At 39.6% G+C, this 16,130-nt stretch overlaps 1 protein-coding gene across 2 annotated transcripts; it reads right to left on the bottom strand.

Moving 5' to 3' along the window:
* Window positions 1-699: 699 nt before the first annotated feature.
* Window positions 700-15,390, bottom strand: LOC105918285 (chloride channel, nucleotide-sensitive, 1A). Of its 2 annotated transcripts, none has more exons than XM_036149548.1 (8): window positions 14,940-15,390; window positions 10,076-10,212; window positions 9,779-9,916; window positions 7,766-7,876; window positions 7,582-7,587; window positions 6,133-6,306; window positions 3,330-3,396; window positions 700-1,518 (listed from the first exon to the last, which is right to left on the bottom strand). In XM_036149548.1, coding segments are annotated over exons 1-8 (753 nt in total). In that variant the 5' UTR covers window positions 15,059-15,390; the 3' UTR covers window positions 700-1,517. The 2 variants fall into 2 exon arrangements, with proteins under 2 accessions (XP_036005441.1, XP_036005440.1); XM_036149547.1 differs by having other exon boundaries at window positions 700-1,510; window positions 3,324-3,396; window positions 14,940-15,058.
* Window positions 15,391-16,130: the final 740 nt, after the last annotated feature.

Raw genomic sequence — 16,130 nt, 5'->3', positions numbered from 1 at the left:
TAGTTTATCTGCAAATAAAGTTGATATTGGGGTGAGTTACACTCTAAACTCATCATTCTGCATCACTTCTCTTCTTGCACATTTCTGGGTTGTTTTAATGTGTTGTGGGAAAACTGACATCTAGTGGCAGGATGCTGTTACTACACAGTAAAATAGAAATCAACATTCACTACGGGAGACACAGTTTTAGCCACTTTATAAGAATATATGCCTTTACTTTATGACATAATATGCCTTTTTTGGCTCTTGAGGACCGGGGAAATTTTCTTGATGGCCCATCGAGAAAAAAAAAAGGTACACACCATAATACTGAACAGGATGAAGCTAAGCTTGTCTGTAGGTTACTAAATTTCAGCACCGCCCCAACAGAAAGCTGCATAAGTTACTGACAGGTCTGAGCCAACTGTTGAAATCACAGTTTTCTAACCAAACCTTATATTTTTTTTCTCTCTCTATATCTATCTATCTATCTATCTATCTATCTATCTATCTATCTATCTATCTATCTATATATATATATAGATATATATATATATATATATATATATATATATATATATATATATATATATATATATATATATATTATATATATATATATATATATATATATATATATATATATAAATAAATAAATAAAAAGACTAGTAGCGGATAGTGTAATCTTCTGATGTCAATTTAAAGCATCTGATAAGCCAGTTTCAGGAACAAAAACTGGTTTATTGGGAAAAACCGACATTTAGAACGTAACTAGATACATCATAAGACCAAACATCTGGACATATTTTACATTTTAAATCCTAAAATTGAGATAAATACCTTTAAGACTGTTGAGAGGAATTGCAGAAAGGCCAATTAGGGGCACAGGCTAGAACTCTGAATTTTACTGAGAAGCCATAATCCAGTTCGGGGCCACACCTACCATGCAACACGATAAGGTGGAAATCTAACTCGGCACGTCACCCTAAAATAAAAAAAATAAAAAACCTTCCTGTGAGGAGGACACGGTGGTGGAAGCATCATGCTGTGAGTTTGTATTTGATTTTAATCTTTAACATTTAAGTTAACGGAATATCAACAACAAAATCAAACTCAGAACAAAAGATACAAAATTATTTTATTAATTTCTTACAAAGACGTCTACGGAGAAAAAAAAAAAATCTAGTAAATTAGCTTTTAGGAACAAAACAAGACGTTTTAATACAGTCAACAGGATCTGAGTGTTTCCTGGCAGCATCCCAGCAGCCGACTGTTCATTAGTAACTCACCGGATGACAGCAGCTTGATGACAGAACCATAAAAAAGCATCAACATGCTGCTACCAGCGAGCTTTAACACAAGACGCACATGAGCCGAAGCAAGAAGGGCCACTAAGAAGAGTTTCAGCACACGGAGGAGAAGAGAAAACTCCTGAAACAGGAAGACGGTGTGGGTCCGAGCAGAAAGCCGTGAATAAGTGCTGCCGTCTCCTCCTCTGGTCCCACTGGTGCTTTGTTTGGATGTTGACACGACTTCATCCTGCAGGGAGAAGCAAGCACACGCATGAAGGGCCAGCTACGACATTTATGGTTAATATCTTACTGCTTTTTTAATGGTTTTCCTCTTTGGGAACATGAGATAATGACGTGTGGTTGTTTGTGGTGTAGCAGCTTATCTACAGCTGAGAGGAAGCTGTTAGACGAGCTCAACAAGAGGGCAAGGCTGATTTATTTTATTTTTGAGCACATATTAAACAGGTTTCCTGAGTTTCCTTTTTTCACCTCCGGAATATCGCCAAAATTAGAAACATTCTGTCCTGGAGTGATGCTGAAAAACTAGTCCATGCATTTGTTACTTCAAGGCTGGACTATTGTAATTCTTTACTATCAGGAAGTCCACAAAATGCAGTTCAAAGCCTTCAGCTGATCCAAAATGCTGCAGCAAGAGTTCTGATGAAAATCAACAAGAGGGATCATATTTCTCCAATTTTAGCTTCCCTTCATTGGCTTCCTGTTAAATCAAGAATATCATTTAAAATTCTTCTTCTAACGTATAAAGCCCTTAATAATCAAACTCCATCATATATCAGAGCTCTGATTACCCCGTATGTTCCTAACAGAGCACTTCGCTCTCAGACTGCAGGTCTGCTGGTGGTTCCTAGAGTCTCTAAAAGTAGAATGGGAGGCAGATCCTTTAGCTATCAGGCTCCTCTCCTGTGGAACCAACTCCCAGTTTTGGTCCGTGAGGCAGACACCCCGTCTACTTTTAAGACTAATCTTAAAACTTTCCTTTGTGACAAAGCTTCTAGTCAGAGTGGCTCATGTTACCCTGAGCTACCTCTATAGTTATGCTGCTATAGGCTTAGGCTGCTGGAGGACATCAGGGTCTATTTCTCTCACTCTGCTGAGTTCTCCTACTGCTCTCCAATCTGCATTGTTTGTTGTTATTTCAGCTTTTTGTTCTCTGTCATTTTTCTCTTCATAGAAGGTACACCTGGTCTGGCGTTCTGTTAGCTGTGACATCATCAGGGGAGGCAGATCATCCACTATTACCATCTAACATAGAAAGTACTCCTGGGTCAATGTGAGCTTCTGTGCTTTCTGTGTCTCTGCTCTGTCTTCTCTAAGCCCCAGTGGGTGGAGGCAGATGAGCGTTCACACTGAGCCTGGTTCTGGTTCTGCTGGAGGTTCTCCTTCCTGTTAAAGGGGAGTTTTCCTCTCCACTGTCGCTTCATGCATGCTCAGTATGAGGGATTGCTGCAAAGCCATCAACAATGCAGACGATGGCTGTTTTCTATAAAAAATTTTAACAAGTATGTCACTATTTGCTGCGGAGCTGCTGAACAAGGTCATGGACTTTTATCTAGTTCTCTAAGAGTCTTATTCTTAGTTTATATTTTTATTCATTTTTTTAACCTTTGTGAGAATCTACATGCTTCGACTTACCAGCCACTCTTCTGCTGGTTCAACTGAATAAAGGCTATTGCTATTCTATTTGTATCTCGGCTCAGCACTGGATTTATAAATGAAGCAACTTCAGCACATGAAACAAGATCAGGAAAAAGTTACGTCAGTTTGAACAGCCAGTTTATCTGCTAAACCGTCACGTTTGGTTCGAGCACTTTGAACAAATGAGGCGTAAGAATCTGCAGGAATGAGAGTCCAGCGCTGCAGTTTTAAGGCAGTTTGTTGTTTGAAAAAACACAATGAGATCTGGTCCTGTACACACGCTAAGATAAATTCAAATCCTCTGAACCCAAGTTAACGTGTAAATCCGAGCAGCCCCGGTGTTTGTCAAACAGAATAAACTAAAAATGTGCATTTATTAAAAAAAAAAACAGCTGTGCTTACTAGTGCTCGACGTCTGCGTCCTCAAACTGACCGGCCTCCATGGCTGCAGCATCCACCTCCATCCCGTCTGCAAGAACAGGCCGCCAAGTTTAAATCATCCTCACGTCTTTATTTCAAAACTAAAAAGAAACTTTAACTGAAAAGATTCAAGGTTAAAGTCTCAGCAAAAAAAATAAAAGTTCAGCATTTCAGCAAAGGTGTTTTTATTTGTCAAATTTTTCTGAGATTGTAAAAAGTTTGTTCTTCATTTAAGCAAAAAAAAAAAAAACAAATAATGATGACGGGTTTATTTTTTAAACATTTGGAACAAAAGCAAACAAAATAGGAGTACAAAATTTATATTTTTTAATAGAAACAGAGCCGTAAAAACATAAATAACTTTAAAAACAAAAGGCTAAAACACAATCTTGAATAAAATGTATGTAGGAGAGAAGAATATCAACACTGACAAGACAGAAAATTATCATAAACGCTTTAAATATGCTCAAAACAAAAAAAAGAACTCTATAAAAATAAAGTATTGAATAATATTTTAGCTGAATCTAACCTACATTTAGGTCTGTTACAAAATAAAAAAAATAATGCTGGATGATAATTTTTTTCTAATACGTATTGCGATAAATCATATTATTGTAATATGGAGACCTTTTTCCAACTAATGATAACGGCACAAAAACGCAAATATATCCTCTCAACCCACCGGTTCAGACAAATTAGAGGTTCGTCATTTGGTTTAAATCCAAAAAACTCCCACGCTGCAGCGTTCGTGTTTGGCTTTGACACCAAATTAATTAATTAATAAATTTTCAAAACAGCGTTTCTCTGGCTCTCCCTCACCAGAGCGTAACCTGACACCAGCTGGGTAAATTAATCAATCATGTGATTAAAATTTATCGCACGATTAATTGATTGATTAATTATCGTGACAGGCCTAACTACATTTATACATGTTTTTATATAAATTTTAACCAAAAGACAGCAGAGGCAGCCACAGTGGATGAGGTGAATAAATGAGAGGCTGCATGTGAATCAGTTACAGGGAGGATCTATTTAAGAAAAAATATCATTACCCATATGTTTATAATATATTTACATTTCAAATTTGTAATCTAGTGGGAGCTTTGCTGGTGCGTGAATCACTTTCAGTGTGAAACACACGAGGAGCTGATGGTTTGCTGAAGAGACGTAAACTCAGACGATCGCTGCTTTTACTTTCATTTTTTTAATCCACTAGTGTCATTGTCACTTTTAAATAACAAAAAAAAAAAATAATAAAAAAAAAAAAAAAGGCTAGCGAGGTGTGAAAAGTTATTAAATAGTTGCAGAAAGTCGGTGTTGAAAGTATACGAAGCAAAAATCTGAACGTTAGCTCCTCCCATCAGTCCCCTCAGCGTGTTTCTTAAGGAGGAGAAGCTCAGCAAAACATCGTTTGGGTTGGAGTCTCCCTGAAAAATTGAGTGCGACCTTAAAAATACTAAGAGAACTGATAAAGCTGAAGGTTGTTTGTCCGATGTTGCCCCGAGGCCGTTTTAATTCTGGGTTTCGGCACCCGTCCCTGCCTGGGATGCTTTACTTCATTTTAGTTTCTTTTTTGCAGTGCAGGATTCATTTTAAAAGTTACAGCCTGATTTTTTCCCCCTCTCTCCATGATCAATAACCAAAAACGTGCCAATGATAACTTAATTTACTCTTTTATTAAAACCTATTTTACCCAGTCAACTGTTAAAATAAAACAAGTTTCATATCCAAGTGAAGGAACTAGCAAAGCAGGCGGGGCGAGGAGTGACTACATAGTATACATCAGGGATGGGCAACTGGCAGTCCGGGGGCCGTACACTGCCCTCGTCATCACTCAGTGAGGCCCGCGAATACATCAATAATAATTTCATAATAATAAAAAAAGTAATTATACTTTTGACCGATAGAGGGCCGTACCCAAACAATAGCGGGCACGGGCCGCTTTGCAACAGCGAGGATAAAAAAGTCAAGAGCCATGGCCACTAGCAGTGGAATAAAGGGAAAACTTGACTGAGAAAGTCACATTTTTTAGACAAAATGGGAAGAAGTACGGACATGGGGATTTTTTTTTTTTTTTTTGGTCTCTTCTCATTCACACACAACAATAAACCGTGATAGCCAACGTGAGTTTTGAAACTGCAAAGCTTTGTCTTAAGCGAAAGATCAAACGTGCATCTACACAGCACCGCGTTCATAGACCAGTGTGATGCATTCGCAAGCGTCAAAAAACTATGGTGCATTCAGGAGCATGGGACATTAGATTTTTTTTAGAATAAAAAGCTAAAAGATGTGCATAATCAAAAAATAACAGAAATACAATTATAGAGCATTCAGTATTGCAAGAAAGCCAACACTGTTTCTGGATAGACACGTTATTGTATGAGTTAAGTTCTATTCCGTTTTATGCCTCTTTCCTTGTAAGTTGGAAATGTCCCATGCTCCTGAATGCATTGATATGGGCAGTTTAAATTCCTTTTTTGCAATTTTTTTTTAAAGCAAACAGTTTGTCTTTTGCTTAAGGACATGTTAAAATGCATTTATATGCAGAAAATAGTTATATGTTGGTGCAGTAAACATACAGATATAAATTCATCTAAAATTTGTTCTTATTGAGAATAATTTGCAGCGTCTTTCATATCCAATTATTTGAAGTGCGTGGTCATGTGGCCCTCCAATGGTCGTGCTGAAAAAAATGTGGCCCTTTTTATTATGGAAGTTGCCCATCCCTGGTATACATAATATCGACTAAAAACATAAATTAAAACATCATCAGCTCGACTCAAACCTTCAAACTCCGGCTTTGCTTCTTCGGTCCTCACTCCGGCCATGTGGTACTGCTGAGCCACGGACTGGGCCAGCATCCCTTCCAGCCTCTCCAGCGTGGCCTGGCCTTCCTGCGTCAGCGCCGACAAACCCTCGTCACACGTGTAGAAGGTCGGGATGTCAGCATGGCCGTGCTCTGGAGTGCAAGGGTGGAAACACGGATTAATCTCCGAGTCTTGACGCACCAGCCAAGAGTTTTTGAGAAAGTAGGATTTTTCTAAAGCTGATTTAAGCCAATAAGAAGGTTTTCACCATTACTTAAATGATTACAGTGTTTACATTTTAAACCTGGGTTTGCCTCACCGCATTATAAGCCCAGCGGGCCGCCATGCTTTACTCGCCACCCCCGCCAAGCTAAGCATAGTTTTTATTACTTGAAATGTTTGAGAGCGACATAAAACGTTGAGTAAAGTTAGTCTGGGAGAAACCCTCCATAAGCTAATGCGCTAGCTGTTATTAGCTTGGCGCACACGCTAGCTGTTATTAGCTTGGCGCACACGCTGTCAAGCTGCGCCCCTCCTTCGAGCTGCGTCATGCAACGCTCCTGGCGCTTACACTACCGCCTCCCATTACCCGCCGAGACAATTATCACCAGGATTTATTGGAGCAAACCCTGTAAACTGTTCATTTGTTAAGGATTAGCACCACTAGCATTAGTTAAATTGCAGTATCTCTGTATTCATCAAAGAAATACATAAACTTCCACAAGGCTACCAACGTTTCCAAAACCAACACGCTCCATGACGCAGAAGTTGAAAGCGGTGTTCAGTCTTCCTGTTATCGGCTGAAAGTCTCACTCTCTCTCGCTATCCCGCAGCCTGAACTTCAGACAGGTGCTGACGAGAAAATACAGATTTTAAAATATCTTGCTGCATTCTTGTAGCTTCAGTGACTTGACTTCTTCCCTCAGTGACAGCGTCGACACCAGAGAGTGTTACACTGCTGGTCGTTAGCTATGTGCTACCCGTTAGCGTGATTTGTGCGTTTCCGATCCGCTGATTGAACTGAAAATCCTCTGATTCCAGAAACAAGAGGCTTTTTTCTGTGTAAGGCTGTTTAACACATCAACGGTTGTCCAAATAGTTGCAACCTGAGACCACGGATCACTAAAGACGAGATATTTGTGTTGAATGCTAACATGGTATGGTCGTCGACTTGTGGGTGACGGCGGCCATGTTGGTTATAATGAAGGACATTGGTGCAGGACTACAACCTTCGTTAGTACAGAAGTTATTTTAACGCTCCACACTGAGGCATTTAAGGGTTTCTTTCAGAGTGTTATCAATAAAGCAACATGAGTCTCCCCAGGTTTGGATGTTTTTCTAGGATCTTTCATCAGATCTTCAATCTGTTTATATATTAAACATTAAAAGTTGTGATCTTGTGAAGTGATGAATTTTGCACATCTTACCTGCCTCTGCAAACATCAAGTCAGACAACCGGTGCATGGAGGGAAGGAAAACAAGAAATAAAGGCGTGTTAGCATTTTTATTTACTGCACAAATAATTATGACAATCTCCAGAGCAAATTACGGTTTAAAGAAAATAAAAATAAATAAAAATAAATCAACACTATGGATTTTGTTCCCCCTCACCAGCCTCTTCCACGTCATACTCCTCTCCCTCAAAGTCGTTGTCAGAGTCTTCATCGTCCGGGTCGGGATGAAGGGCCTGGCATTCACACATGGCTGAGAACATGGACTCCACTGCAGGGTGAAGCACAAACATCTGATGTTTCACGTCAAGAAGCACAACTCCGAATCCAACAGTCATTTACTTCAAAAATAAAATATAGCTTTTGGTTTCCAAGTAATTTAATGGCATACATTTATAAATAAATAAATAAATTGAGCAGATCTGTAACACACAGTAAAACTCCTGCAGATAAGTCAGATGATCTACTTGCTTTAAATTAAAACATAGAATATCTTAACGAAACATGCAGAAAATAGTTGTTGTTGATCAGAAGAAGGGCCTCAGATGTTTACCTCAATAAAATAAAAATGTTGAAAAGTTTTATTATTTAGGTCGAACGTTGCTTGTCTAGAAAAATGTTTTTAGTCTATTCCCAGCAACAAAGACGAGAACCTTATTTGCCTCATTTAGCTAAGGTTAATGATGGATGTGCCCAAGTTGTGTTTTTGAATAAGTGGGTGACGGATGTTTGTTGCCCTACCGGTGCTCGCTGTAGAGTTTAAATGAAACGATAAGAGCATGACTAATCAAAGAAAAGTCCATTGTGTTGGACCAAACATCTCCCATTTTATAGGACAAGAATTTGTCACACAAAAAATAAAAATCCTAAAAAGTGCCCATCAGATGGAGGGTCAAATTTGAATCAGTCTTGAACTGCATGATATATCGGCATTAGCATCGTATCGGGTACACACACACAAACTGGACACGCCAGATGGGCGGTTTTACATCTGAGAACCATCTGATGTTTACCAGGTTCTAATACATTCGTTTCTGCACGGCATCCTTTAACAAAGGAGGAAGTCTGGACTTTGACAGGGCCGTTTCAACAAGCATCTTTGCTTTGGTCCCATCTTTTCTGAGGAAAATGCTCCATGTGTACGCCGCTCTTATTCAAATCCACCATTACATTTTTCTTTTCATCTTTTTTTAAGAGAGGTTTTCTCCTTCAACCTTTTTAAACAACCAATACCTACTAAAGGTCCATTCATACCCTACGTTTGGCCTACACGTTCGTATTTCTGTCCGTACGTTCTATCCGTTGACTCCTTCATACCTCCGTCCGTTGAGGTGCGCAGTAACCAATTTGTCCTCTAGGTGGCAGTGCTGGGCGCTCCCTAATTGCGGCCCATTTGGACTTTACGACATCCCCTGTCATGGCCAGAGCCTCCCCGATTTCCTGAAAGCTATTCATAACTTTTTGTTTGTCCCTGTGCCCCGGACACGACATCATATATGTGTGGGTAGTTGCGGACAATCTCCGAAAGTCGTTCCTCGAATCCCGCCATTGTTTAAAGCCCAGAATTCTAACCTTCTTCTTGATTTTGTTGACATGTTGTACTGCAATCTCAATAGCGCCCCCAACGTTTCCGGTAGTATTGCTCCGTATTGATCCGTTTCATCCGTAATCGTAAGCTCCCAATTTTCGTGTCAAAATACGGACGAAATCGACGGTTAGAACGTATGAAACACTCCACACGTATCCGTCTTTTACGTGAGGCATGAATGGGCCTTAAGTCTGTCCAATTTGTCCTGACATGAACTCCAACATGCTAACTGGGGCATTTGGACATTAGGCTCTAAGCATTTTTTTTCTATTAGCATTGCAGACTGATCTTAAAGGTGGATTTGCTGGAACGTCAACTCTTGGTATAATTGGCAACCGTCTGAATTTCTCCCTGTGGATGATTGACGTGAAGTTGTTTGGAGGCGGCCTTATAGCATTTACCAGATTGGTGGACAGCAACAGCTTCCTTTCTAAGGCAATAGCTGATGTCTTTCCTTCTTGGTGCTAAAACTAACGGCTTTTTCTACATGGAAGCGACACAATCTGATGTTTTGGCTTTTTCCCCAGCGGCTGAAGCAGGGCGTCCTGAACCCATCGAGTCCGGCCCCCCAGGGCGCTCACTCACATGACGTCTTGTCGGTCGGCACAAACCGAATCTCTGAGATCACCCCTTCGTCGTCGTCGTCGTCGTCCCCTCCGCTGCTGCTGCCGTCATCCTCCTCATCACCTGCTTCCTTCTCGGCCATTTCTGCCTCATTCTCCTCTGTGAAAAGAGAAATCGATCAGGTATGCGTCAACGTACCGCACACCGTTAAAACCCCAATTAGGGAACAGATGAACAGGAAGAGCGCATAGAAAGCTTCCCATAAAAGAGGCTTTACGTGAAAACAGGTGAACGCTGAATCCCCCCCCCCCCCCTTACCGTTGAGTTTTCCGTTCACCATGACGTACAGATGTTCCTGGGGGTACGCACTCACATCCCTGGAGATGGCATGCAGCCCGATGGAGGGATATTCCAGAGAGAAACCCAACCCTGATCCATCAAACCACGACAAGCGCCTGAGAGACACAAAGAAAGGCAACTTAGACGGATTGGTTGGTGGCAGAACTCCCAAAACACCTGGAAGGAAAACTATACAGGCTTTTTAATGGAGACGCACTCTGCTTACGTTGGGTTGAAATAGGGCTGGGCCATAAATCGATTTAATCGATTAATTCGAATTTACAATTCTTTAAGATTTCATTTTTGGAAAATCTGGATTTTATTTTGCCAATACACTCATTGGGTTTCCATGAAGAGAACAGCATGTGATGCTGAATATATGTTTAGGCAAATATATTGTCAAAATATTGTTAAGTAGAAACTTTTTTTTTTACCATAATACGAGGTACTTCATTTACTTATTTACTTTTTTTTAACTTGGTTTGAAGTTCACAAGTGCAGTGAAGCCTGTTCTTAGCTCAATGTGTAAAACCACTAGCAGCAAATGTTTTGTTATATTTTCATTGTTTATAATGGCACGGCTGCCATCTCGTTTTACAAGCATGTTTCACAGCTTGTTTTTAGTTGCACTTTGAATTCAGGTCAACTCCCTGACAAAATGCTTGACATAAAAGCAAGGTTTTAAAATAATTTCTTTTTATGAAACAAAAAGGAGGAAAAAAAATAATCAATGAATCAGATTTGGTATGATAAAATCTGAGATTTATTTTTTAATCCATATCGCCCAGCCCTAGGTTGAAAGAAAACATGAAAAGAGAGGATCTGTTCTTAAAAAGCTGCCATCTTCAAAAATACATCATCTAAAATTTCCAACGAGAAGACACTTTCCCCATCAAAGTTGAAAACCTTTATTCAAACGTGTTTTGAAGCAAAGATGCAAGGTATGCAGTATTACCGTATTTTCCGGACTATAAGTCGCTCCGGAGTACAAGTCGCACCAGCCATAAAATGCAAGAACAGACATGTCATCTTGAAAGACAATTTTAAATAAAAATAGAACGGAGTCGACAACAGGCTGAATAATTGTACGGTTAGCTTACGCTACATGACAACTGAGAACGTGCCTGGTATGTTAACATAACATATTAAAAGCTATTCAGATAACTATAGCATAAATAAAATGTGAAGAAGTTAACCAAAGCGCCCGTGTCACTCCAAATAACTAAAATCTAGTGAAATCTTCATCCTCTGTGTCACTTTTAAATAACTCCGTTAACTCCGGAGGTAGAAGATGCAGCACTTCCGCTTCTACGTCGCTTACGTCTGATTCAACACAGGCCTAGAGCGCCCTCTTGTGGTTTGGTGTGAAAATAACAGGTGTAATGATATACCGGTAAAAATGTGTAATAATTTCACACATAAGTCGCTCCAGAGTATAAGTCGCACCCCCGGCCAAACTATGAGAAAAACTGCAATTTATAGTCCGGAAAATACGGTAGTTTAGATTTAGCTGCGCACCCCTTCAGTGTCCCAACTGGGTTAACGCACCACCAATCTTCAAAAAAAAAAAAAAAAAAAAAAAGTATAATTCAGCTGCAGTTACAATAACACAGTCATAACAAAGGTTGTGGAAATAAAATAGACAGAATTTGAATTAAATTGCTATAAAGTTGCACACAACAGAATCCTGAGGGGTTTTCTGGTGCATCGGTGGCTCAGAGACAGAAAGAGACGCTCAGATCGGTCAAACCTCCACATCCTGAAACGTCTCTGAAGCAGAGACCGTCCAGGTGGATTCACAGACTAAACTCTGATGATCTACCTGTGCGTGTTCTCACTTTGTTCATTTCCTATAGCAGCTTCTAAATCTGAGTCTGACTCACAATTTACGCCGCAGAATACAAACACAAAGAAGTTTAATTTGATTTTTGTCTGATGACGAGAGACAGACAGAGAGAATACTTTGGTAAAGCGGCACAGAGTAACAATAACAGAGCACCGGCCTCCATAAAGCTGTTATTAATCAGAGAAACAAAAAAATTTAATTTTCCTGATTGTTTCACAGCAGGTAAACACGCCCATGGTAGCACACCTCAGCTCCACCACAGGTTTACCTGTTTCTGTCTGAATAGGCGCTAAAACTGCATCTTTAAAATTAACTGCACCTGTCCATTTCCTCTCTTCCTTCATCACTAACTTTGACCTTAGATGTTTCACCTGCATGACAGTTTCCCTGATTTCAGCCAATTGAGCATTTTTGCGAGAATGATTTAAGCAGAGACCACAAGCTAGATGCGCCTATACAGCACAATGTGCAGAAGATAACTTCCTCAATATTTAATCTTAAAATGAGTGGAGGAAGACTTCATCTAAATAGATTTTTGTGTAAATACATTTTTTTAATTTATTACATTTACAGTTTTTGATTTTAATTTTTACAAAAGGTGCAGGGGGAGGGGGGACCACTGAGCTATATTATACACTGGAGTGCTAATCGCCGGCTGTTCAAACGAGTGGCTTTGAAGCCACCAGCCGCCATATTGGTACTCCCTATTTCCCCCCAGTAACTAGGGAATATGTGCGCTACAGCATCGAATAACGAGGATTTTCTCATGTTCAGGGGGGACTTAAAACTTTTAAAATGTCAAATGCCATATAGTTTTACGTTATGTTCTAAAACTATCAAGTACTAAAAAAGTCATGTGCTGAAATATTTTGCATTTTATTCATTTAAATATACATATATAACATTTATAAACATATAAATAACAATATACAAAAACATATATGTATACATATATACATATACACATACTTATATATACACATATATATATATTTAATATGAATAATATGTAAAATATTTCAGCACCTAATTTCCTAGTAGTTGATAGTGTTAGTACATCCACTGACTGTAGAATTACCTGTGAAACGTTTTCACTCAGCCAGAAAACTGCTTGTTGTTGCAACCAAATCCTATGGGATTCTGTGAGAGTAGGGAGTAGCAAGATGGCGGCCAGTGACTTCAGTTTTTCGGCAAAATCAGCACTCCAGTGTATTATATAGCTCAGTGGGGGGGAAAAACTGGTTGTTTTTCCAACCAGTGAATGCATCAAACCATAAAGCAACATGTTAGCTCTAGGGCTGTCATAAACAATTTAAAATTCAATTATTCTGACGATTAACCGAGTCATCGTATAAAAAAATTGACAATCTGCAGATTTTTCACATAATTACTTAAGCTTATTTCATGAGTAACAGAAATAAAAGGGGGAAAAATGCAAATTAGCAAATAATGCAATTGTTTTTTGAATAACAAGGATAAATCTGCAGCTAAAAGGTTCTAGGATCAAAATGTTAAAAAGTTCAGCACTTTCTGGTCGACTTAACATCAATCACCTGCCTCTGGAGTGGAAATGATCACAAACAAAAAAGAAAATACATAAAGTTTCACAGGAAAAAACTGAAAAAATCAATTAGAGAGACAGCAGAAATGTTAGGAGTGGCCAAATCAACAGTTTGGTACATTCTGAGAAAAAAAAAAAAAAAAGAGAGAGCACTGGTGAGATTGTGAACTCAAAGAGGCCTGAATGTCCACAGAAGACAACAGTGGTGGATGATGGCAGAATCCTTTCCATGGTGAAGAAAAACCTTCACAACATCCACTCACATGAAGAAGACTCTCCAGGAAGTAGGTGTATCGGTATCTAAATCTACCATAAAAAGACTTCATGAGAGTAAATACAAAAGATTCACCACAAGGTGCAAACCATTAATCAGCCTCAAAAACAGAAAGGCCAGAATTGACTTTGCCTAAAAACACATGAAGAAGCCAATCCAGTTCTGGAAGAGCATTCTTTGGACACATGGGACTAAAAATCAACCTGTACCAGAATGATGGGAAGCAGAAAGTTTGGAGAAGAACCGGAACAGCTCATGATCCAAAGCACATCTTCTGTAAAACATGGTGGAGGCATTGTGATGGGACGGGCCTGCATGGCTTCCTGTGGCTCTGGGTCATGTTTATTGATGATGTGACAAAAGACAGAAGCAGCTGGGTGATTTCTGAAGTGTATAGAGATAAACTTTCTGCTCAGAATCTGCCAAATGCAGCAAAGTTGATTGGACGGCGCTTCACAGTACAGCTGGACAACGATCCAAAACATACTGCAAAAGCAACACAGGAGATTTTAAAAAGCAAAGAAGTGGAATATTCTGCAATGGCAGAGTCCATCACCAGAGCTAAACCCAATAGAGCATGAATTTAATTTGCTCAAGACAAAACTTGAGGCAGGAAGACTAAAGACAGCTGCAGGAAAAGCCTGTTAAAGCATCACTAAGGAGGAAATCCAGCATATGGTGATGTCCAGACTTCAGGCACTCATTGTCTACAAAGGGTTCCCAAATAAATACTGAAAACTAACATTTAACTTAGGGTTTTCTTTATTTGTCCAGTTCCTTTTGAGGCCCTGAAATGAGGAGCGTTTGTATAAAAATAGGCTAAAATTTCCACATGTTTAGTTCCGCCCCTTGAAATATAATTACACCTTAAAAGTCTGCACATTGTAGCTGTTTAATTTTAAATCCAACGTGGCGGCGTGCAGAGTCCACATATTTCTGGGTGTAACTGTATTTTCTATAAACGTGTCTCCTATGAGGCTGGGACGCCAAACAGTCAATTATTTAAAACCAGGTAAGTTTCCACTGAAGCTCCCTGCAAATAAAAGCATCCTATTCGATATTTTTAATCAGCATTTGTACATATTTCCCCAGTTTCTGCATCAAAACAGTTCATTAAACGCCCAACCTGTGGAGGAAAACAAGCGCCATGTGTGTCACTCACGTTTCGGCGACGTACAGCGTGCCGCAGCCCAGCCTCTGGCCGTCCAGCACCGCCGTGGTGTCGGCTTGCTCGTGTCGCACTCCCTCGGTGGGAGGGTGGATGTTTTTCAGGAGAACCATGGTCCGTGGAACCGTCAAACCGTGCTCGGCGCCGAATCTGGACACGAAACAAGGAGCTCTGCGACCAACTCCGTGCCTAATCTGGCTAATTTATCCCGAGATAACTTCTCTTTAAATACGTGCGCGCGAATAACGGCAGGAGAGGCTAAACCGTAGCCGTTATTTTTGTAGCCTTTCGCCTCCCGGGTAAACCGAACCAGGACACGTCGCTTGGAGAATTAATTATAGTCTCATGGACCGGAAAGTTGGCCCGTCTGCTAGCTAACCGCTGTCCCTGTTGATCCACACGGCGTCGGCCTGCGTCGAGCTGAAATAACGCGGCTTGTTCCGTACGTCAAAAACAAATCACGTGACTCACGCAGGCCAGGCGGTTGGTGGGAGCAACGCGGACGTTCGTACGTTACTTCGAAATTCACGTACGTGTTTCTACGTAGTAACAACGACGTTTTTATTTGGTGCACAGGCGCCCTCCAGCGGTTGTAGCGTGCAAAACCACCCAGAGTCAAAAATTCAACTAATGATTTGTTCAATAAACATTTATATATGTAATTGTATTAATAAAACATTTGTTATAAATGTAACTGTGATGAATTATATAATTATGTATATGTATAAGTTCCTAAGTACATAATTAAAGGAAATAACTGAAAAAATAATGGAAGGAACTGACACAAATTTAAAAGTTTATGTATAAATATGAATATAATTATGTAAAAAAAATTATACTTTTAGTTTATATTGCTTTTGTGTTAGTTTAAAGATTCTATTACAATTTGAATCCAAGTGAAAAACAAAACCTACACTCATTTTAAGTAAATTGTGTTTTTATTTTGTGTGAAACATAAATAACCAGACAGTTTCTATGTATTATTTTAATAGTGTTTATTCTAAATGTCAATATGATGCATATTTTGGACTTACATGCCTTTTCTAAGTTTTAACACAACTCCACACATATGTAGCACACTGAACAACCATGGGCACCCCTGGTAAAGAGCTGCTTTAAAATAAATAGGGGCAGCAGCTCGGTCCAAACAACATAACTTCTGTCTTGTTCTCATTTAAACCAAGG

Source organism: Fundulus heteroclitus, chromosome 18 (assembly GCF_011125445.2).
Source record: "Fundulus heteroclitus isolate FHET01 chromosome 18, MU-UCD_Fhet_4.1, whole genome shotgun sequence".
Taxonomy (NCBI): domain Eukaryota; kingdom Metazoa; phylum Chordata; class Actinopteri; order Cyprinodontiformes; family Fundulidae; genus Fundulus; species Fundulus heteroclitus.
This window is presented reverse-complemented; position numbering and strand designations above follow the sequence as displayed.